Below are 25000 nucleotides of genomic sequence, written 5' to 3' on the forward strand. Positions count from 1 at the left end.
AATAATTACTAAGCCGCCATTTATGAATACGGTCTAATGATTTGGGTCAGGTATGATGGATGAACAGACCCACGCACAACACACACCCTATCTACAAGAAGAATTGAACCTGAATTTTAAACAGTTGTAGTGTTCTAAGTTGCGCCTTTGTTCGTAAAAGAACATGATTTAATTCTAAGTTTCTGCTGTATGACACTAAATTGGTCGGTTTTTCTTCTTCATTGTTTGATTCACCCAGGAATCATTGCAGTTCACCAACGACGTCAAAATTGATGTAATCCTTGTCATTGTAGACATCAAGGTTGACATAAGACTGCCAAAAAAAAAAAAAAAAGTAATTATGGTGTTCACAGACAGGTGCACGAATCATTAAAGTCATTTAGGAATATCTTATTTTTGATAGTTCTTTTGAACAGGAAGACAAAAATGGGAAAATAGGACAGAATAACCTCCCAGTCTTCAATTCTCTGGATAATTCCTGTCTTCCGTACAGTTGAAATTATTATCAACAGTTATTTTTGCCCCCCTCACATCTTTACAGCGCCCAATTTTCCTGGGCTCACTCTTTGCATCATATTTAACTATCGAATCATGTTGAAATGTTAAACCAAGTCAAGGATCAATCAACGATATCGATAATTCTGGGTTAGTTGTAATGAGAACCGATGCACTGGCATAATATTAATTTCAGCCCTGGATTGGCGCTGCCTTGCTTCTCATGACCCAGCCCTGAGAATCCCATAGCACAAATCTTTGCTGTTCAATTTCAACAAATTCCTTCATTGGCTTCATCATATACCTTGTGATCACCCATCAATCTTCTTAGAGCTGTACATATCCAACTGAATGTAGGGCGATCTTTAGAGTTCTCAGACCAGCACTCAGACATAATGGAATACCTGAATGAGAAACATTCATAACGATTTCAAAACGAATTTTTTACTGACATGTTCATGTTGATTACCCAGCGAGCAGCTTCCCGAGAGAGAACCCACTGCGAGCAACCGTTAGTTTCTTTAGTGAGAGGCCGTCCAGAGCCGAGGACGAATAAATTAAATTCGAACTGGTAAAACGAGTTCGTGAACTTGTTTTGGCGCTTGCGCGTGCGTTCAGCCACGTGACTGCTGCGTTTGGGCGAGCTTTCTGTGTAGTGATTTCCTGCGAAATAAGACGAAGTGATGTCAAGTACATCACGTGGGGTGTGACGTACTTCGCACATTCTCTATGAAAAAATGAAACGTTTGCTCGCACTGGTTTCTCTCTCGAGAAGCGTAGGAGAAACCAACTGCTCGCAGGGTACATGTTGATAAGCTCTGTGTTTGTTTCGGCCTTTTTTCTGAGACATGGATGATTTACTCTAACACCACTTACAGAAGAAATATCCCCAGTGTCCCAGAGATTGGCTGCCATAATTTACAATAAAAACTTAGGCGGGCAGTTTCCTAAGATCTTCAAAGTTGACCGACCGCTACAAATTACCGTTTTATAGTTAATTCTGTCATTTTATTGCAAAAATTTGCTTTTACGCACTATGAAATGTCTTAAACCTATACGAGCTCGCCATGGACTAATCAGTGATAACATTGTCAAGGACTTACAGCTCCTCTGAGATGTGGATTGGGCGTGGCATACGATATCCTCTCTCCAACAAAGAAGCCACTTCCTCAGACTTGACTCTGGGATATGGTGAGTCGCCTGGAAACGAACATTTCTGTTTCATTTTTATTATTGAAAGCAGAATTTTTGACATTTAATTCGAGACAGAGATAAAGGGTAAGAGACGAGCAAAAGGGCATTACTGAAAAAGAGCTGACCAATTCAGTATAGTGCCTGCTCTTACAAAAGATGTGTTGCTTTGGAAAGTATAAAGGAGTAAACTCCATGCCTACCAATGTCCTGTTTTTCATGCCGGCCATTGATCGAGAATTTCGCTTCCATCAGTTTTGGAAACTGGCCCAAAGAGAAAGTGCTTATGGGTTAATTTATGGTTAATTAAAAGGGAACCTAAAGTTTGTTTTTCGTCATGATATGAAGAGCACTTGTCAAACACCTTCAGTTATAGGCCGTTCCGATAGAAAAAAAATTGTCTTTGATAAGGTCAGTGGTACAGCATTCGAACTGTAATCAAAGGTGAGTAAGCGTGGGCCATCATTGGTCGCTTTAATTAATTTTGAGAAATCCTAGAAGAAATCAAAGGACACAAAGGTGACTTTTGAGGTAAACTCAGAATAATTTAAGAAAACTGCGCGATCGTTCACGGACCAAATGACCAAACGGCTATAGTATCTCTAAAATATGGCAAATAGTACGGTTTCGGTAAGAGTACAATTTTAAAAACACATATTTACCAATTGTGAAAACTTCCCACAATACGATACCGTACGACCACCTGTGAAAATATAACAAAACAGCTGTTTCTTTGCAAGTATCGAAAGGGATTTTGTATTGATTTGGGTTTAATATAAAAGGAAAAGGAAAGGAAAGGAACTTTATTTTAGTGTCTAATCTTCTAGCGCTGTAGAGCACTAATCAGCGACACTGTAAATTGAAATTAACAAGTTAACGCAAAACAAATCAAATTTTGGTTTTTGAGGAGAGGGGAAAACCGGAGTACCCGGAGGAAACCTCTCACTGCAGAGTAGAGAACCAACAAACTCAACTCACATATGACGCTTAGTCTGGGAATCGAACCCTGGCCACATTGGTGGGAGGCGAGTGCTCCCACCACTGCGCCATCCTTACATCTACATCTCATATTTTAAGAATTGGAATTGGGCAGACTAAACCATTTGTCTCCTGGTACGATTGTTAATCCCCAGATCCCATGAAGGTCTTTACAACCTCTAATTTCATTACACCGGGTCTAGTATAGGATGCAGCTCTATTGTGATTAGAATTAGACTCCATTGTTTCCCTTGAAAATTTTTTTTGTGCCTATTGTTTTCTAAACCAGTCACTAAGGCCGCTGTATTATATACATCTTATTCGATGGTTTAACATAGTATAGCGTAGCGTATTACCGTCTCATATTTTGCGCGTTCTTGTGACCAAATATGGCAAAATGGCCTAATAGTGGAATAATAAAGCTGTGTTCTGACCCGTTTTCCGGAGGTCCATTCACATGTGTCTTCTTTGCATTTATTTCACTCATTTTTCTGCCTTCTGTGATTGTCCATATCAATTACTTTGTGTTACCACAAACAAACGTTGAAACCTCTGTTACTGGTTAAAATGATGATGATGCTGATGATGATGATTATTATTATTATTTAAGGATTTGTACAAACAGTACTGGTGCAAAAACAATAGGACATAAGTCCCCTTCTAGGTTTAAGCACCAACCCAACCCTCTCCTATTTTTTAACTTAATACTATAAATAAACTAAATAGACTGCTTAACAAGTGCACGCAGTAAGGGTATTTACCCGGCGACATTTAGGATTATACTATCTTTTCACGTATTACGGGACAAATAAAAGTTAACCCCCCTTCCTTTTGGTAGGACGTGGGGATTTCCCTTTCTAAGAAGATAAGTATTTTTGTCGAATGCGTATGCACGTTAACGCATTTACTATATTGATCAAGTTCTGAGAACATAATGTTGTGTAGGAATAAGGTAATCATGTATCACGCGATTGGTCGGCCGTAGCTTGATATGGGTTTACGTACACGTCACTCATTGTGCTTGATTCCCCTAGAAAGAGAGATTCTGGGGGCATCCACTTCGCTGGAAGACGTGCCTGTGAGAAAAGCAATTAATGAAAACTCATCAAACAATCAATCTCCTTTACCTTTACCATAGAAAATCTACAATATTAGGAATACGACAAATCAGTATGATACCTCCTTGACTTGGAACAAATTGGCCCTGAAAACTCACCTTAGAGCTTCGCACATATATGTCGGCGTTCACATCACGCGCAAGTCCAAAGTCTGAAATTTTGCATACTCTGTTTTCGCCCACAAGAATGTTACGAGCGGCCAAATCTCGATGAACAACCTGTAACCAAAAATAGAGCGTAACAAGAGCATATCCAAGAATGTACGTACCGACCAATCTATCTATTCAGACAATAGTGATTTTAGAAGCAGCCAACTTTTGTATTATTGTAGATGTTCATCATGATATTGTGACTAAGGTGGCTATAGGTGATGACAGCGAACGCTGTGCTAGGGAGATATCGCCGATCTAAAGACATTAGGAGATAAATAGCAATAACTCAATCTCACCCTCATGTCGGCCAAATAGCTCATCCCATCTGCAATCATCCAAGCAAATGACAGAAGATCCATGGCAGTGAGCCTTGATGTAGGTTTCTTCTCTCCTGAGTTATAAATGTCGCAGTGACCTCTGCTCTTTCGCAGATAACCCAGCAAATCCCCATAGGGCATGTACTCCAGTGCGATTAAAAGAGGATCTGCAATTGTAGCAAATTGATGTGGTCAAAAAAGGATGGAATAAAGATAAGATAATAAGAAGAAAAGATCATGGAAATATTTGTAAACAAACTCAGAAAATCGTCTACGTGTATCCATTTCCAAACTATCGGAAGCGGGAATTTTTTTGTCTACACACCCACACGTTTTATGGGCTCATGAAAGAATTACTAAAACTAACAGTACTTACCACTGTGACTACAACAGCCAATCAACTGTAATACATGAGGATGAGGCTTGAGACATTTCATTACTTGCAGCTCTGTCAACATGTCTTGTTTGTCTTTGATAGTTGCATTATCTTTTGTGAAAATCACAGCAAAAGTTAAATTTGTATTCTTCAACAGTGGACGCTTTGCTCCTTAACTTGTGTACCTACGGCTTTATGGTGTGACAGAGAAATTGGAGGAAGGTCTCACCTTTGAGAGATTTGACAGCTACGGTTGTGCCACGGACGATCGCTTTCTGCACCTTTCCAAAGTTGCCACCTCCAAGTACCTTTACAAACTTGATTTCATTTCGTTCCAACTCGAAGCAGGAATGGATGTCACTCATTTCCATATACTGGCCCCCATCTAAGGCACCATTCGCATTTGTTTCCAGAATGACAAAGGTCCTTAGAGTCTCTTCTTCAACAAGAGCAACGCTTTCTTGAAATCAAATCCAAATTAAAATAAAATTACGATTACGTCCGCAGAAATATGACAAACAGGTCACTTTTCTTTGACGGTTTTGTTAGTAACCGTCCCTTTTTCAGCTTACCTTCTGGAGCGGAAGAATTTTCAACACGACGCACAGATTTGTTGGGAACTTTTCTGCAAGGTAAAGAAAGTTTGAACATATCTGTACGTAATATCACAACAACCAAATGTCATTAGGGATCAGTTAAGATCCTCAACGACGACGTCGGACACAACCACACAAAACAACGATATGATTGGTTAAAAGTGTATAAATAATCGTGCTTCATGTGCGGCACGGATTTTAGCTCTTATTTTTGCGGTTCTCTGCATAGCGACGACGTGAAATCACCAAATTTTAGATTTTGACGACAACGTGTGCATGCAATAGAGAACCTTTCATTCTATATTTCACTCTGAAACCGCTCGTACCGATTTATTTTTAGGATACTTTGCCCACATTGTGGGACGTGAACGAGACGGAATCATCGCGGAAGACTTACGATAGTGCAAAGTTATATTTTTAGGTGACATTTTTGTCAACATCGCCATCGTAGATCTTAGGTCCCCATTGCTATTGCTAACTTGCCGGATTGGGTTGCGATAGGAGTCGGAGGCTTTTAAGACTTATCGATTGTTTTAATATCCCTGCAAGTACAAAGAGGAATAGATTGCAGAATTTAAGACTATAATTCACTGTTTCTGAAAAAGCACTCGGTCGGTAGTCTTAAATAATAACGTAACTCCTAAAAGAGAAGACTTGTGCGCCTTGTTGGGAAGAGCAATCTCTTGCCAATAGTTGACTCTTGCTCTGGCCCCGAGCACTCCTGGCACGAGTGTGCGAGTGTCTCGCCCCTACTACGCGCTCATACTGCCAAGGATATAATGCGTACTGCCTTTAAGTGCCTTTCTTTTCAAACTGGCTGGGTTAGTTTGTAAGAGTCTTTTGTCTTCTAGACATCTCGCGTTTGACTGGGACTAAGCACTTTAAACCTCCAATGTGTCATCTAGTCTGTTATTAGGAATATGATAAAAAAAAAAAAAGACTGACTAAAAACAATTTTACATGACGTTTTCATATTAATAGAGAATGTATGATTAGTAAGTGTTATTGACTGAGGCTGGTAGCCTAAAATTGTGGAGCCCTTGCTTACTTAGATATTGCAAAACAGTAACTTATCACTGATTCTTGTATAAATTAAACCCTTTTTTACCTTTGCCGATAAAGGAATAAACCAGTCAAGGTAGCCACAGTGAAAAAAACCGTACTAAGAACTACAGATACAATGATGTAAGTAGTATAGTTGCCCTGTTTCTTTCCTCTGGAATCACCTGAAACGTGGAAAAAAAAAGATGGGAAAAGTTGTTTAACACGTTCAACTTTGAAATAGTAAAAACCCCAATAAACGAGCAACCCACGAGCAAGAAACAAGAGGCAACAAAAATGACTCACTGTTCATTATCGTCATTAAGATTACTTCACTTGAACTTTGTCCGACATGGTTTTCTGCCATCACCTACCAGATTACAAATTTCAATAAATAAGACGCAAATCCATGACTATTTTTGTTTCTCGGCCATTTCAACTTCAGTGGAAATAAAATACACAGGGCCGGCGGAAATGAACATAGTGAACAAACGTCGCATAATACATACATATAATGCGAAGTTTGCTCACTATGTTCATTTCCGCCTCGTGCGTTTTATATTTACTGAAGACGAAAGTCCAATCGATAAGTGCGTCAATCAATCAATCGATCGATCGATCGATCGATCGATCAATCAGTCAACCAATCAATATTTTGAGTAATTTGATACACCGCACAGAAACGTGGAGCCTATCCCTACTGCTAGTTCTGAAATGCCATCATGCAAAGCAGGTAGTTTGTCTGACTGCTGCTCTACACTACTGTTCAAAATACTCAGGTATCCTCACACGTCACGCCTATCCCCTCCCTGAAAAAAATAATTATTATAGACCACAAGTTATCTTAAAAGCGACCTCAAGAATGAAATATGCAAGAGGGTTATTCCTTATAACTTGTAGTGTTTTGAATTTGTATTTGAGATGACAGCAGCGGGATTGAAAATAATTAATTCTTGAATGATGTACGGGGTCTACCAATTAAATGGGGAACTTAAGACTTGTGTTCTGTTTTATCGGCCTTCCTGTGTATGTTTATCTGTCGTGAACACTTGCTTTGAGAAGCAAAATTGCAGTGTTCAAAGAGGAGAAATTTATTTGACGTCACAATTAAATTTCCACGATGTTGCGGCCATGGCAATCACTGATCGCTGTGGCCGCAGTAGCTCATGTACTGCCCAATCTTCTCGCAATCCATGCGCTTTCAAAGAGCATGTGCTGAGAATGATTAGAAATGATAAATTGATAAACCTGGCCAAGTCAAATTTTGAAGTACTTGTGCTTGTACGGACGTTACATTCTATGCGTGGCACAGTACAGTAATCTACCTCTGTCGTACTTCTTATAATCGTCGGTTAGTTACGAATAATGTATAGTATGACAAAGATGTTCGCAAAAGCCAATCTCTCACCACAAAACTGTATGTTTTTCCAGGTTCGAGCCCATATAAAATCACATCCGTTTTTGTTGTCCTGAGGGTTTGTGAATCATTCGCATCATCTGCTCTTGTGTAGGTCAGGTAATAAGCCAGTGTATCGCCATTTTTGCTCACTAATCTCCACGAAACGCGAATGGTAGTGCCACTTAACGATTCAAGGAACACTTCTACTTTACCAGGAACTTGAACAGCAAAAAAAAAAAAAAAGATCAAACCACAATTTTACTATCAGCAAGTTCCGGGCCCAATAGTTAAATCCGCGGTTTCCCGTTAGTGAAACACATTACTTTGATAGGAGAAACAAATGAAGAACAAGTAAAGACGCATGCACTGGTCTGGACTTTTCTCAGCGATAAATGCTCCCGAAAGCCTCCTCAACTCCCTTACATTTAACGAGTATTATAACTTATGATAAGCGCGATTCTTTGGGAGTTTTTCAGCTCACTAAACTATTTGATACAGAAATTAAAATTTCAAAGAGAAAAAAAAAACTCACGTGATCCATTTGTTTTAACAGAAATTGATGCAAAGTTTCCGTCAGATCCATGCATCTTTTGAGCCACTTCACTCACTCTGTTCCTGGCGTAGATTCTCATCTCGTAAGTGACATATGACAATAGATGCGTGATCATCACGTGTGTCTCGTGCACTCCTTCTTTTCTGGGTATGTAATTGACGTTGTTATCGCAAGTTTTCTGGACGCACTTGTTGGCGTCATCAACGTTGCATGTCTTACGACATTTCACGTCATAAAACACGTGCTTCTCATCACCTGTTTTTTCAGGTGGTTCCCATGCCAACTCTATGGCACTTTGGTTTACGAATGTGACCAGTAAATTTCGTGGTGCTGATGGAATTTCTAGGAAAAATGTTTAAAAGCGCAGTTTATGTCTTTCATGAGAATTTATGTCAGACCTAATTTTGCATTTAAGCTGCAATATCATAATCATCAGAAATGAAAACTGGATGGCTTAACCTGAAATTGCAGATGGGTAACGAAAGGAGGTTCTTTACATTTAACGTACCAACTCATTATTAAAGAAAAGCATGCAGATAGCAAAGATTATTGTACATGGAGTGTTGCACGGTGTGTCGTTGCAGACTTGGGTAAAGATAGTGGAATAGAGGGAAAAATTAGACATTTAATATACGATTATAACTGCCTGTGATTTCATCCAAGAAACGGGACATTTGGAAGAGCATCCTCCCTATACAAAAGTATGTAGGCTGCACTTGCCAGTGTTTAACTACAGAATTCTCTTCCACTTTCTAGCATAAAAATAACATCTATTGTATCCTGTCTCTTTCTTTAATGAACCCGAATGCCAACTAAGGTGGCAGGGTATTCGGCATGTTACTGTCATGCTAGTGTGACTGGAATCAATAAACAAAAATATTGATATGTACCTGTGCAGTTCCATCCCTTTCCTTCATTGAAATTTTTGGGTGGACACGCTGACATTTTATTTAAAAAAGAAAGAACAACAACTGTCAGTAATCACGAGCTGATTTTGAGAGAGAACTTTTTTGACCATACCTATTGCTCTTAGATTTTGTTGGTGCAGCGGTCTCATATAAGGTATTATTAAACGGGGGAATGGCGGATTTTTATAAATCCATGAGCGAAGTAAATCTCCCTTACAAAGAGTCAGCGTCATAAAAGTATAAAGAAAGTTGCACGGATATCCTTTGCTTGGTCATCATACTAACTATTTAACTCATAAAACATGCAGGGCAGGAAAACATGAACGAGTTGCATTAAATTCCACAGTAAAAAATGAAAGGGAAATAAAACACCTTGACATATTCCTCCAACATTTTCCATGCCTTCCTTGCAGACACATCTGTCTTTAAGTTGACTGGTATTCCACTCTCCGTTACTGTCACAGAGAACAATTAAATTGCCTGGCACAGTTTGCACAGAGTTTGTGGTACAATTTCCTTCTACGATAACTGGCTCTTTTTGAGGAAATGTTTGTGGGAGAGATACCCGTCTGTCTCCAAGTAATTTAAGTGGACAAACTTTATAAGACATCTTAACCGAAAACAGTGATCTGCAGCCTCCTTGATCACGAAATCCCAGAACAATAAATTTGCTTTTCACTTGAAGTGGCATTGTTAAAGATTCTCTGTGGTTAGACAGACGGCTGATATTTGCAAATCTTCTATATAAACTATAATTGCTGATAGGGTCTGGTGTTTGACCCGGTATGCTTGAGTTTGATTCCCAGACATACGCGTAAAACGATTCGTCACAATATATGTATTTTGACAGACACTCGCGTGACAAATATTCAATGGAAACATCGAATCTTTCAATAGTTCCCGCTCTAATAATACTGCTTAGTAACCAGTTGTCTAGTCTTGCTGTGTTAACGAAGTTGCATACGGTGTATCTGTTTCTTGTGTTCTGACCGCTTGGGTGATGCCACTGTTCAGGAAAAAAGACAAGAACAGAAAAAAAGTGTAAGAGTTCGGTTTTTCCGCGTACCTTATTCCACAAAATATTCTACCCTAAATGATTAACAGTAAAAATTGCGTTCCTGATTGTTTTCCGATTGGGAAGAAGGTAATGCAATTCCTTGCTTATCAGTTATCATGATGATTATCATTAAGATTTTTGGGGGTAAAGGAACGCAGCTTTACATCGCGCTGTCACTTTCAGGCACAGCAACACCACCATTAATCATGATTCTGTCATTGTGGTGCGAACGAAACCAGTTGAGTTCGGCTCTAGGCCCCGTTTCTCGAAAGTCCCGAAAACCTTTCGGGCTCGAAAAGCAATCTGTGAAATTGCCAACCACTTGTTTTGGAAACCCGATCTTATAACATGTTTTCAAGGTAACAAAAAGAAAAATAACTGTGAGCTTTGACGAATTAAATTCTCTCCATTCCTGTGATACATAGGGAATTGTGACACCCGAAAATGGCCCGTAAAGTTTCGGGACTTGCGAGAAACGGCTCCCAGGTAATTAGAAATTTGTTGTGATATCGGTGAAGGTGCGCTATGTAACATTTCTTTGTTCAGTGTCAATGCGCCTTACAAGCCCTCACTACTTCAAGTTATAAAAATTCTACTTTAAAAGAATAATAAATCGGCACACTATGGTGTTTTGAAAGTTTCGAAGTCTTTCGATAAAAGTGAAGCACTTAACAAGTAACGAAGAGACTCATGAACCAGAGCAAAAAACTTACTGGGTGAGAGCCAGGTATCATTACGTTGGGGTTGTTCCATGTCCAATAGCACGTATCACACGCTGGTTTTTCTAGGATAACGACTTGTTCTGGTAATGCCCATTTTGCAAGCGTGACGATAGCAAGCACAGAATTCCAAAAAATCCACATAAGGAATACGTGACCTACCAAACAACCAAGATTATTACTAACTGCACAAATGAAAACAAAAGCAGCTAAATATTATTTCTTTCTTTAAAGTCCCTATGACACTTAGCTTTTTGCTTTTTTAAACTTTTCCTTTAAATAACTATAGTGTCTGGAGGATAGTACTTCAAAAAAACTCCCGCATAATGTATCCAAGCGTTTTAGCGGGCGTTTGATGAATACCAAAAAAATTTGGCTGAGCCAATTGGGCCCTGGTAACTAATGACGTCAAAGAAGTAACTTGATCCCATCTGTACAAAAGTGTAAGAATAGAAGTCTTGTTGAAAATCTAGAGCTTTTTGTTAAGTCGACTTTACAGAAAGGTCGGACAATAGTTACCCTTCGGATACCGAGAATGTTCTGACGATTCAGATAGAATTGACGTCTTTAGTTATCAGGACCCAACTGGAAAGCCAAACATTAAACGCGTGGATATGTTGCAGATAAAATCCGTTCTCAGGTTAAATCCGTTTTAACCTATTGTAGGTTAAAATTCGTAATCCGCATTTTACCTAAGTTGAATTGTGCACTTAACCTACTTAGCTTAAACCCCTTCTAAACGGATACTTATACCTTCTCTCATCAAGCTCTGTCTTACGCATCTCAACACATCTTCTTAATCTTTGGTATCATTATCGGTTTCTGAACTCCTACACTTACCGGCATTCGAACTCGCACCCTCCAAATCTGTTGTACTGTGTCTTCACCATTACACTACACCGACGAACATGCTCAACCCGACACAGTTCTTTTGATTATTTACTTTTCTATGATTGGTCAATTAATATCTATGTATAATAACTAAAACTAATCCTAACCTGACCCTAAATTTTCTCTAGGCTTAATTTAGGCTCCAAAAAGTTTCTTCAATCCATCGGAGTGCGTATGCAACCTATAGGTAAAATGAGGATCACCAGTTTAGCCTAGGAAAACGGATTCTACCTGAAAAGAGATACACCACAAGAGAAAAATTTTCTTAGTACTACACTCCAGACACTAAATATGTTAAAACGAAAAGTTAAAAAACGGTAAAAAATAAGCGTCATAGGGACTTTAAGAAGTAAGGATATTTCCATTTCATAATAATTTTTAGTCACGGTATTGGATAATATTTAGATTTTCTTTAATATAGTGTGAATCAATCTTAAGAATTTGTCTGATTTATATTTTCAGCAGAAGAGAGAGACGCGAGGGAAGGAAATTAAAGGAATCAAATAAAGCTGTGATCCTCGCTAGCTAATTTATTTTAGCAATTACGTAGAGAAGCTTGAAGAATTCAGGACTTCAACAGGAATTGAACCCGTGATCTCTTGATACCGGTGAGACGCTCTAACCAACTTAGCTATGAAGCACCTATTCCATTTAGTAAAGCATAAATATGGTTCCTTTTGCCATTGATCAGATAATCAGACGTCAACTGATCTTGCTTTTCTTAGTATGACTGAGGGAGGAAAAATAACTTTTTACTTACCTGAAACTAAGATCAATCCTGAATAGAGATCTTTATGGATACAACAAGATTCTACGCAAGGCGTATTGCTTGAGGAGATGGTTTTTTTAAGTGGACTTCTCCTTTCACTGAAGTGTATATTTACACCGTAAGGACAGCAGTGGTTGACCTAAAAGCACCGAGGCGTTATAAGAAGCTATGTGCTGAAACGCCGGATTTTGCCATTTGCGATGAAATCACTCTTGATGGTTGTCGCATTTCTCTCCAAAAGGTCCAGGATTTTTTAAGACTAAATTTCAGAATGACTATTCTGCAATTTAGACACAGAGCAATAATCAATCAGCTATATCCCACATTTCTTTCACAAGTCAGTTGCAGGAGATCTCTTTGGGATTTAAAAATGGCGCGCTCACGGGCCATCATTGTTAATATCCTCACAAATGTCGATCCCGCTCATATCCCATCTGTCACTTGCTATTTCTAATATGTTTATCATTCAGTACCGAGTCCCATTCTGTTCTTTCCACACTACATCCTTTTTATTAATAACACTAATTGCAAGACCCCTTTACCGCTTCAAAGGTGACCAAGGTGAACGTACAAGACAATGAATTATCACTCGTTTATCATCTCAAATGGAAATATGATGACTGATACATCCTCAGTGCATATTAATGAAAGCAGTGCGTGTTGTATTAAGCACTAAGGCGCTGTTACGGCTGTGCAATTTTTCGTGCATCTTGTCTTGGAACGCTACGGCGAGACAAGTTGCACGTAACACACCTTGCAACGGCCAAGAACCTTGCGAGACAAGGTGCAAAAACCGTTGCGGAAAGAATAACTGAATTGAGTTTTGTTGTTGATGTTGCCGCTTTTGTCATTTTCATTTTATCAATTTTGGAAAATGCATATACACAACAATTTCAAGTGTATACTATGAGAAGACAGTATATACATATAATATATCATCGCTCCTAATTCGAAAGATTAAATGATTTGAAGCAACACAAACTCGCAACATTCAATCTAAGGAATCCATATTGGAGTTCTAATGAGTAAATCTGGGTTCGGCGGAAAAACCATGAAGGAAATAAACCGCGCACCGGTGGCTCAGTTGGTTGAGCAACGGGCTGCCATGCGGGAAGTCGTGAGCAACACTCAGGGTCTTTAAATAACTGAGGAGAAAGTGTTGCCTTTGTAATTACATCCGCAAATGGTTAGACTTTCAAGTTTTCTCGGATAAGGACGATAAGCCGGAGGTCCCGTCTCACAAATAACTTCCATGTTCATTAGTTCCCTGTGGGACGTTAAAGAACCCACACACTATTCGAGAAGAGTAGGGGAGGAAGTTCCCGGTATTGTGGCTGTCCTCTGTGTGTATATGGGGGTTTGATGGGAATAGCAGGTCCACATCAGCTGAATAGCTGCCAAACCTTCAACCTGCTTAAATAAATAAATAACAAACAAACAAACAAAAATAGTCAAGTCTGAGAAATCGATCACTCATTGTTAGAGTACCAGTTGTTCACTTAGTGTATACAATCATGGTTAATAGAGGGGAATAGTTATGAAACCCGACAAATTTCTTTGTTGTAGGTTTTTGTTCTCCTTTTTGGCCTTGACCGTGCACAAAATACAATAGTTGTTTACTGCGTACTGAGTAACTAACCAATAGAAACGTGTTGGTTACGTAATTCATGCATAGTGTATGAGCGCAAAACAAAAGATTGTGCACGGTCCTGGACTTTCCAACCTAAATCTTGGCATCTTTGTTTGCTCCTTTGATAACCTTTAGCTACGTATTATACTATGTTCATATTTTTATACTTTTAATAACTCTAAGATGTGTAAGCTTTCGTAAAAAAGTTTAAGTTTAGGATATTATATTACATTGTATTTTACATGTTATTAACTTACTGAAAATAGTTTTTACAAGTAATTCAGTCTTTTGACTGCGATTTGTATTTTAATAAACGCTTTATCTATCTATCTGATGTTTGCCGAGCTTCCAAACCATTCCCCTCTATAGCTCTCTATTAACTATGATACAATCAGTTACAGTGATCATGACACGTCTGAGATGACAGCAGTAAACAAACTAGCTTTGCAAACAATAACCAACAGTTTTAATCAACAACTAAAACTGAAATTACATGCATTGCAATCTCTTTCACAACATTTTCGGTTTTGACTGATAATCTTTACACCCTCTCTGTTCAGTTTACTCGCTTACTCGACTGCAATTTCACAGTCAAACAAAGCGTCTCGAGACTGGACATCCATTTCACATAAAAAGCCTACAAATCGAAAAAGTCTCCACAAAAAGGATGAATTCAGTTCCATAATAAGCAACCACAGCCGGCCACAAAACCGCGCGAAAAACTAGACAAACAATTGTTATAACTCAATCGCTGTTGGAGATTTTGCCGAAAATCGCGGGTTCGAGCTTATCACTGAACTAACGACATACGTTCTGAAACGAGGTTACAAACGTGACTTTGTTACTAAACAAATACAACGCGTCGCAGAAGTTCCCCGCATACATACCCTACAACCTAAACAGATAAACAAACCCGAGCGCATACCTTTCATAACGACCTATAATTCATCACTTTCTTCCAAAAACACTACAATCTTCTTCTTTCCTCGGACCGCTGCAAAAATGCTTTCCTACATCTACCTGTTGTGGCTTTCAGGCGCTCCCCTAACCTTCGAGACCTGCTGGTAACGATCATGACTAAAACACCACACGAGTACATACGGGTAACATACGAGTAACATACGAGTAACATACGGAACATACGGATACATACGAATACATACGACTGACATACGACTAACATACGAGTAACATACGGATACATACGACTAACATACGGATACATACGAATACATACGAGTAATAGGAATGTTTTTCTCATAAAGGAAGCTCTAATTATAAGCCTTGCAAGCATTTTTCACGTCAGCAAACACGTACCCGGCTCAGTTTGAGGAAGGGGGGGGGGGGGGTGGTGTTGATAGACCCTCCAAGGCTTTCGTTAAATTTAGTCACAGTAAAATAAATTCACATGGAGTGCAAAACCCTTAAGGCGGCGAAAGACGAGATACAAAACCCTCAACTTGTGGCGCAACATTGTTTCGTTGCAAGTTCTGGTCGATGTTTCGCGTTTTTCACTTTGCGTGATCAACTTGACCCGCAAGAAAAACATTTGTTGCGGGTTGAAGAAATGCAGGGCGCTGAGTGGTTGATTTGCTAGTACAAGAGCACATTTGTTGCGCGACAAGTTGTGAGCTTGATGAAAAACGAGCAACAAAGCCAAAATTTGTTGTTCAGAGTAGATCTGCTCCCTACTTTTCGCAATAACTTTCTTCAACCCGCAACAAATGTTTTTGTTGCGCGACAAGTTGATCATGCAAGGTGAAAACGGGAGAAATCGACCCAAACTTGCAACGAAATAATGTTGCGCGCCAAGTTTAGGGTTTTTGTATCTCGTATTTCGCCGCCTTTAGCTTGCGCAACAAGATGACAGTATATTTTGGATGTTGCTCTCGTAGTTGATTATGACTGTCAGGCCAGTTTACATTTAAGACACGTAAGGAAGTCAGAGCAGGTCTGTCATAATCTTTTACCCCATTTGAGCTTTCTGGCTTGATTTTGCACTGATTTTTTGCACTGATTTATCATAGGTAACTTAAGCTGAAATAGTGAAATCAAGATGGCGAATCTGATGACGTTACACAACATAAGCGACATCCAAAATATATTGTCATCTTGTAGCGCAAGCTAAGGGTTTTGCACTTCATGTGAATTTATTTTACTGTGACTAAATTTAACGAAAGCCTTGGGGGGTTGATCAACATCCCCTCCCTCCCCCCTCAAACTGAGCCGGGTACGTGTTTGCTGACGTGAAAAATGCCTGCAAGGCCTATAATTAGAGCTTCCTTTATGAGAAAAACATTCGTATTACTCGTATGTATTCGTATGTATCCGTATGTTAGTCGTATGTATCCGTATGTTACTCGTAGGTTACTCGTATGTTAGTCGTATGTATTCGTATGTATCCGTATGTTCCGTATGTTACTCGTATGTTACTCGTATGTTACCCGTATGTACTCGTGTGGTGTTTTAGTCATGATCGCTGGTAACAGCTAAACTGTCCCCTAATGTCATTCATTCCAATTGCGCACTTCCTTCCGGTTCTTTTCACTGTGGCAAAAACTGCGTTACCTGTCCTTACATTTTCCATGGACTAACCAACTTCAAATTCTTTTCTACCGGCAAAACACGCTCCATTAATTCCCACATAACTTGAGAAACTAAAAACCTTATCTACATGATTTAATGTAACAAATGCCATTTACAGTACATAGGAGAGACTAAACGAAGTTGAAAGACCGTTTTAATGAACACCGCCGCACTTTAGAAAACGCTACATAAAAAGCCAAATCCAAACCGTCTACAGTCGCAGAACATTTCAAACAGAGACTCGATCCGTAAGGCCAGGGAGGCTTTTTTAATTTCCAAAGGCAGGACAATTGATCCCAACGGTCTTAATATCCGCGAAGAAACGTATTAGATTTCACTTTATTATTTAGAGTCACTTCCGTTATTTTTCCGTTACTCTTAGTATTTGAATTCAAATTTGTTGTAACTCCCATGTTTTACCACATTTTTTCCAGTATTACGTAAACATCCACTTACTACATTGAGCACTCTGGCATGGCTTAGATGTACCACATGTGTGGGACATTTGGGGTGGCTTTATAAGCTTAACCTCCATCCCAGACATCAGCACTGCACTGATGAGGCCCAGAAGGCCGAAACAGTACTGTCTGCAGTTAGATATAGCTCTTTGGCATTACAAAGCTTTTGTTGTGAAAAGAATAAGGTATGTGGGAAAGGCAGTATCTTAACAACTTAACAACTCAGTGTTATTTTTTCCTAACTGAAATAACTGCTCGGGTTATGAAGAAGGTGATTAATAGACAGCTCTTTTCCGAATTACCTTGAGGAACGGAGCAGTTTCGCCACATATCTCAACTCAAAAGCCAAATAAAAAAAAAAAAAAGTAGAACGTAAATTACTTTTGGAGAAAGTTAAGTTGTAGGAGGTTTTCACACGACGTCATCGCCGCCATGTTGGTGGACGAAAACAAAAGATCTCTCATTAGCTTCTATTGTTCGTCCACCAGAAGTCGTACTTTTTTCTATTTTTTTATTGGTGTCTCTAGAGGTTGGTTGAAAACCTTCCTATATTTCATTACTTATGGCTTGATCTTTCAGTTTTGAAAGGTGTCTAACGAATTTATAATTGGATAATGTTTGTTGGGAATATTGTCTTCGCAATTCACTTTGTTCTGGTCTTTCATATACCGGATCCGAAATAATTAATGTCCATAAAACGAAAGAACAACGTGAACATAATAATAGCTAATTAGCAAGGCCTAATCGGAATAACAATAATTCTTTTGTCCTCCGCCATTTTAGTTCAGAATAGTCTCCCCCAAAACACTTATTGTTTGCGATTTCTTGTCATCTCGAAAAAGCCACGAGTTATTGTCAGCCTCCTGATGCAATAGCGAGGAAGCATGAGTAGCACATTACTCATTGTTTTGCTTTTAATTCTTCTCGATTTCGGCCTTGTTGGCATGAACCCCGTGTACATGGTAAATCATTCAAAGGCTTAAATGACTTAAATAAGTCATAAATTTTGGTTGGTTCAGAGGTTGTTTTGTTGGCGGGTTTACAGACCACACCTCTTTGTGATGGCTTCCCGTAAAATATTAGTTCCCGTAATGAACCTTTAAAAAACATTAGGATTAAAGAGCTCCCGGTTGACTCAATTAAAGATTGTTTCATTTCCCTCAAATAGCTTGCGGGATTTCTCTCGTCAATTTTTGAATATTATTTTTGTTAAAAGAAAAACGCATTGTTCCTTCAGCGTGAAATACACATGCCTCGTGTCTCACCTTTCTGATGAGAAAACAAAAGGCATATATATATCATATATACTTTGAAATTGCAACGTTTTTGAAAACGGGTGACAGTCCAAGTTGAGGAGAAATTGAGAGAAAGTTATGGGAAACTCAACACTGGACAACTTCTGGGGAAAACTGTAATTGCCCTGAGCTGGATTTGAACCCACGTCCCCCTGATCACTAGTCGGGTGTGATGACCACTACACTATCAGGACAACCACACTGGCAACATGGCTGATTTATCACTTAATGTGTGGCATTTACGTGGGACTCCCTAATGGGCCAGTTTTTCTATGTGATAACGCTGGATCAACATGTGATTCACAGGCGGACAAGGGTAATTAATTTAAAGAGTCAGTTAAGTAGATCCCTTGAGCCAACAGCGTATCACTATATATATATATATGTACATAGAAGCAACCCAATGTAAACTCTCATTGTACCTGATGAAGAAGGCTGGTTTGGCCAGCCGAAATACATTACACCACTAAAATCAAATCTACGTTGTATCGGCTCTTGCTCAAAATATTTAGTTTCTCAGCTTGTAATTAAGCCGATCAGATCATGCCACTGATCCAACGTACACCGACAGGAAGATTGTCTACGGTTGCTTGCTTCCAAATTCCAAACCTGAGCCCGCGATATGGTTACATGGTACTGGTCACATTGTCATACATGGAGGAGTGAACGTAGGTACGGACGGACAGTCGATGACGTCATAGCTAAAACCAAAATTTCTCACATCGATGGGTTAACCGTATTTTCTTAACTATGGTGCTACGCGCGCACGCCTTCGGCGCGCGGAACTCTGCTATTAGTCCTTTTTACGAGTTACGGCTAGAAACGGTTCGATCGGTGAGATGACAAACCGCATTGCTCTCTCCGTTAGGCGTCGAGAAGAAACCCTCTTGTTAATTCTCTCTGTTCTTCAATGGTACTAAGAATTAATTAATTTCTCATAATATCTCCACGTCTTAAGTAAGTACTCGAACACTTCCCTGTCTCACGACATTGTAAAAATTGTAGCACATCATTTGTGTAAACCAAAACATCACCTCATTACACGACATGTAATGTCCAACAACTTGTTGGCAAGTAAAACACATTTAAGCAAAAATCGCCCCCGCATACGTGAAAATGCATCCTTGGCTTTCACAAAATTGTTGTGACAGCCAATCCTTGACCGGTATGTTCGATCGTTGTTCCCATGCTGGCGGCTAGTACCTACTACTAGCAAGACTCTTATTCAATGCAAGTATTTTTTTGAGCACAATAACTCTTTCAGTTTGAGGTGTAACCCACACCGATAGTTCATACCACTGGCTTGTGAGGGCTTGTGAAATACTCGTGAGATATGTGGTGCAACCCGCACCGGATTTCGGGTGTTTCTCCCGGATTTCAAACCAATGAATGTGGGATTGCGAAAGCTCTTAGCTTCAGTGCAGTCCGCACTAAACACAAGCCGAGTCTAGATATGTTGGCTTGCGTGAGTAAACAACTCCCGTATCGATATCGCCGAGGAAACTCCACTCAGCGACGTCACCTGGATGAAATAACAAAGAACAAACAAACAAAACAGGAAAGTAGTTAATTCTCGAAATGAATGAAAGAAAGAAAACCAATCAGAAACAGCACGACAGAGCAATTTTGAAACAGAAATAACTTACCTTGAACAATTACAACTAATTTTTGACGGAAAGCTCATCAACATTTTCCCAAAACAGGGAAAAGGACCGCAGATTTAAATACACAACGGGGACAACACTCTAGAATCGATTCTAGAAGCAATGGCCGACACTTGAAATTACTTGTACCCAGTCTACATGCCAGACCAGTAAAACTCTCGGAGAACTGTCACGTGTCATCTCGTCCTCAAAGTGGCAAACTGACTGAAAAACTGGCTGACAAGATCTGCCTTTGACTTAGGGGTCTGTATGCATGAGCATATTTTCCCCAATGATCGACCACGCTAGGCGTCTTCAGTCACCTCCAGCCAGCGGTGCAAGACGTCAAAGAATGTTTGTCATACATGAAGCCGCTACCTGCGAAGTTTCCATACCTGCACTATTAATAGAGACATTGTTTTTGTCTGAGTCAAATTAACCCATTCACACCTAAAAAATGTTGTGAGTGATTTGAATTTGTTGCGAGTGATTTGAATTTGCTGTGAGCATTTGGTTTTGATGTGACAGTTGTGGGCCACCGCAAATATTCCATTAAATTTGTGTTACTTTATATCACCGTGCGGAAGACTGACTGTTCAGTCTCGTGACTGCCGCCGGGTCACCCGATTTTAAAAAGGTTGTTTACATTACCCGAAATACCTTTGGAATTTCAAAAGAAATCGCAATCATTTTGGTAGTCAAAACATCCTAGTTATGATCCATGTTCATCGATGTTGAGTTCGTCGCGCGTATCTTTTGCCATGATTGTTACTCCACTTCTACTTTACTGACTGACAACGACTTCTCACAATCCGTCGTCAATATTTACAGGAAATGTTATCATTTGAAAGACCCATGCACGTTACAGCTATCGAAATAAAATCTTACTTGAGAGTAAAATTATGCTTCAATAATTAAATAATTGCAAAATAATAATAATAATAATAATAATAATTATAATAATAATAAGAATAATAAGAATAATTTTAACATGGATTGAAAATGCAAGCGCACCGGTTTCCTTGTGCCTAGTGAAAAATTTCATATCATAAATTCCGTTTTGGTATGCTTCTAAACTTCACTGAAGTATAAAAAGTTACGTTTTTCTTTCTAAAAAAAAAAAGGCTACAAGTTCTTAGCGAAGAGTCATAGCAGGCAATTGAACGTGTTGTGTGACACACATATTGGGTAACAACTTCCTCTATGGTAGGTAGTGTCATTTATACTCCTAAACCACGGTGGACTGAATGTTTCATTTTCCTGTCCTTGCGTTTAGTCAATTTTCTCAACGTTCACGGACTTCTCGTCAACTCTCGATTGGTATGTACATGTGTGAACACTAATCAATTACCACATAATTGAATGATCTTTATTTTGATGTTGATTTTTGTGAAACTGTTATTTGATTTCACTTCATAATTTCGGAGAGAAATTACTCCTGACCAATTGTTCTCATAACGGAGCTTTGTTGCTAAATTGCGTACGAATAGGTTGCCGTAAATTCGTGGATGACAATCGAAATGAAAGCCATGACGAGATGAAGTAGAACCGATGCAAAATTGACCAATGACCCAGGAAACTACACTTTAAAAATAGGAATTAGGTTTCGGGACTTCAATGCTTATTTTTGACTGCGTTCATTGTGTGTGTGACCCTCAATGATTAACAATAAACATAAACGTAGAATTCGCTGACTTCTTCTTCTTCTTCTTCGTGTTGAGATTTGTATGGCTGCTGGGTTAGACATTTATTCGGATCGGATAGCATAGTACCTTATGAAAGACGGAACATGTGTTAGTATACTCGCTTGAGACTCTGTGTTGAACAGATTGTTTGTTGTATCTCTCTCGTATTCTTTGCTCCTTAATGTTACTGCTCATTGATTAAGTATCCTTGCTTGTGTTGGTGATAAGGCTGGCTTATAGATTTCACGTGATGGCATTTTGATGAGGCAGATGTCTGAAGGGAAGAAAGTAACGGGAAAGCAAGGCATACAGTCGTAACGCCAGGCCTACCAGCTTTTACTCTTTCTTCTTTACATCTAAATATTTATCTTCGTTATATCTAGATTAAACTCTTAAATTGAAGTGAAAAAGTTTTCTTGGCGAAACTTAAGAAAATTTCCCGTTGTCACCGTTGAAACTGGGGTTTATAAAAGTAGATAAAGCCGATATATGTTTGCCGGATTTTGCTTTTGCTAACGACATTGATATGATCACGCAGAAATAGAGGGAGTCTGATGTCATAGTCGGCGACACCTCTCGTTTGTAATGAATGATATTGTTGTGGGGTACAATTCTGTATTTGCTCGATTATATACCGGATGAATTATAGGCTACTTCGATCACACTTAAATACGATCATGTTAATGTTTGCTAATGATTCGTTCCTTGTCTTTAAAACTCCAATCAATTCTATTTATATCACTTGATTGTTAGTTCTCCCCTTCCCACCACTTCCCATTGGAGAGCACTAGTTTAGGCGTCTCCAGGACAACTAAGTGCGACCATCCAAGTGGAACAGTACCCTTGCACTTTAGAACACTTTAAAATAATACAATTGCCTAATGTCAACCAAACAAACGTCGCTTCGACACACCGTGAATACAGTGTAGATATGTTGCCTGTTTGCCTTTCTTTAATTTTCTCGTTATTGACTGCTGGGAGAATTGATAAGGCGCCTTATAACAAGGACGCAGATCCCAAGGAAATCGTTTAATTTGACGTCGTTGAAAAATTGGACCACCTCGAAGTCTTTGCAAATGATATTTGGTCTAGAGGAGAAATATAAGTTTGGAAAAAAATGTGTATAATTTCTTACATGCAAGTGTAAGAATTGCTGTTGATTACAATGCTATGGATAATTTCCGTCCTTTTTGGTTGACAGTGCAGATAATTGACAAAATAAATAACTCGTTTTATAAATAACTTGATGAAATAAATTATCGGTTGTTTATTAATTAATTAATAAGATGAAAAACGCAGTGCTTTCTCTGGCCTTTACTTTGACCGCTTTCAGGTTCAAAATTCAACATTATCTATTCACTTAAATTAAAAAGAAAAATACTTTTTTTAACATTGAAATTTCTTAAATTCGCGTTTTCACCCGCTGAGAAGTCCCGCATGATCATAAAAGTTGGAAAAGACCGTGCCAACTTTGTTTGGCCTTTTAATATCTAACCCTCCCAACCGTTTTCATGCCCATCAGAGTTCAAATAGCATATTCGTTTTTTCTTGTCTTTGTCGCGAACTATTACTCGTTACGTTTCTCGAAGGCGGTATACCGTGAACAGCATTTGAAAAGTCATGTAGCAGCTCTTGTAACGTATAATGTAATTGGCTCAATACCCAAGCCAAAAACAATGAGTTGGATTTAAAAACAATAGAAGCTGCTTACAATACCAAAGAATAGCAGGTTACGAGAGCTGCTACTTCAGTTTACACGTTTGAATTTGATCATGTTGTAGGTCACGCAATGCTTATGGGTCGTTTTTGGACCGCTTTAATCTCCATCGTCATCTTTGCACCTTGCGCATCATCAGAGCAAGAGTATATTTTGGCAGCACCACCGTGGGTTCAGCAAGAATGGGATAATTCGATTAACGCTAAACTACCACGAATTCTTAATGTGAGTTTCATCAGTTTTTGCTTTGTAGAATTTATGCATATGAACGCCTATCGAACAGCCGCCTGCAATTTACTGGTTTGACAATATCATTATATTGCAGTAGGTAAAGTTGATATAAACATACGTAAAATTTAGAGAAACGTAAAATGCGGAAAGTGAATAACCGCGAAAAAACCCCATGGGACAAAATCAGAAGAGTATAACAAAGTCAAAACATGGTTATGCATCCCCTCTCAAGCACCTGTCAGGGACTCGTCATTTGGGGGTCTGTCATTGCTTGTGGTCATGTCGATTTCATAAAATGCATTTCATCTCCTTGCTCTAAGTTTGGCTCTAATGAGTTCTCTGATTCATTTGCTGATAAGAAGGCACGATTATATTTTCTCAATAAAACTATAAATCACCTGCTCTTACGCCTTTCTCAAAATATTACGGTGAACGGCCAGACAAAAATAATGGCTTTCAAAAGACTGCAACTAGTCCATCTGCATTAATGCCATGAATTTCCTATATAACAACAACTTTCTTATGGTCCAATAATATATTATAGAATAATTAGGATAGTACCCGCACTCTCATTGGTCAATAGCTGTGTACGTTTAGATGAGAGTACACACGGCTGTGACATCACGCGAATTTTGATTGGATATGTGTTGTCAGACGCGCGTTTTGATTGGCTGGTAGGAAATATGAGCGTGTATCAAGAAAATCTGTTTCAATCAAAAAGTAAAAAAAAAACCAGCATTTTCTTTCATTTGTCGAATTATTTTTGAGAAATAATTTATAAAAGCAATAAAGGACTTTTTCCGTGTTTAGGGTTATAACTGTCTCGAATTCTCCCAACTTCCCTCGTGTTTAGATGAGACTATGTAAACAAGGGAAAAGTCCCCTACTGCTTAATTAAATCGATCGCGAATTATTTTCCTTTTTTAAATTACAGTTTTAGGGTTGTCTGTCTATAACATTGGAGTACTTAGTTTTCAGAGCTCCACCGTACGAAACCGTTAGAGGATGCTAAGCTCAGCTAGATAATTTTCGCTCCGGAGACGAGGAAGTGGCAAGTGTCCGACAACAAATGTCCTATTTAGGGGGACGGTGGGTAGGGTAAAGGAAACTTTATGTTGGTAGAAATCCATATTGACTGAAATCGCAATTAGCACCAGAAAAGGTACTCCGTTACTTCAACCCTTTCCTTTCTATA

General features: G+C 39.0%; 2 protein-coding genes and 1 long non-coding RNA gene across 4 annotated transcripts in view; 1 reads left to right on the top strand and 2 right to left on the bottom strand.

The window, feature by feature from the left end:
• Nucleotides 1-241: 241 nt before the first annotated feature.
• Nucleotides 242-9815, bottom strand: LOC137996253 (ephrin type-A receptor 4-like). Its single transcript, XM_068841667.1, has 15 exons — nt 9497-9815; nt 9107-9154; nt 8196-8558; nt 7612-7881; nt 6332-6449; nt 5200-5252; nt 4857-5087; nt 4628-4738; nt 4231-4418; nt 3881-4000; nt 3670-3740; nt 2349-2389; nt 1599-1695; nt 800-899; nt 242-313 (listed from the first exon to the last, which is right to left on the bottom strand). Exons 1-15 carry the CDS (start codon nt 9813-9815, stop codon nt 242-244), a joined length of 2202 nt encoding a protein of 733 aa, XP_068697768.1.
• An 8319-nt stretch (nt 9816-18134) lies between these two features.
• Nucleotides 18135-20293, bottom strand: LOC137998085 (uncharacterized). Its single transcript, XR_011122655.1, has 2 exons — nt 20176-20293; nt 18135-20051 (listed from the first exon to the last, which is right to left on the bottom strand). It is a non-coding gene; the product is annotated as an uncharacterized lncRNA (long non-coding RNA).
• A 1065-nt stretch (nt 20294-21358) lies between these two features.
• The window catches only part of LOC137998078 (ephrin type-A receptor 4-like), a 44316-nt gene continuing 40674 nt past the window's right edge, over nt 21359-25000 (top strand). For both annotated transcript variants that reach the window (XM_068844488.1, XM_068844489.1), the window contains exons 1-2: nt 21359-21492; nt 23639-23799. In XM_068844488.1, coding sequence (XP_068700589.1) covers nt 21420-21492; nt 23639-23799 — 234 coding nt within the window. In that variant the 5' untranslated portion in view covers nt 21359-21419. The remainder of the gene's footprint in view (nt 21493-23638; nt 23800-25000) is intronic.

This window comes from Montipora foliosa, chromosome 3 (assembly GCF_036669935.1).
Source record: "Montipora foliosa isolate CH-2021 chromosome 3, ASM3666993v2, whole genome shotgun sequence".
In the NCBI taxonomy this organism is placed as follows: Eukaryota; Metazoa; Cnidaria; class Anthozoa; order Scleractinia; family Acroporidae; genus Montipora; species Montipora foliosa.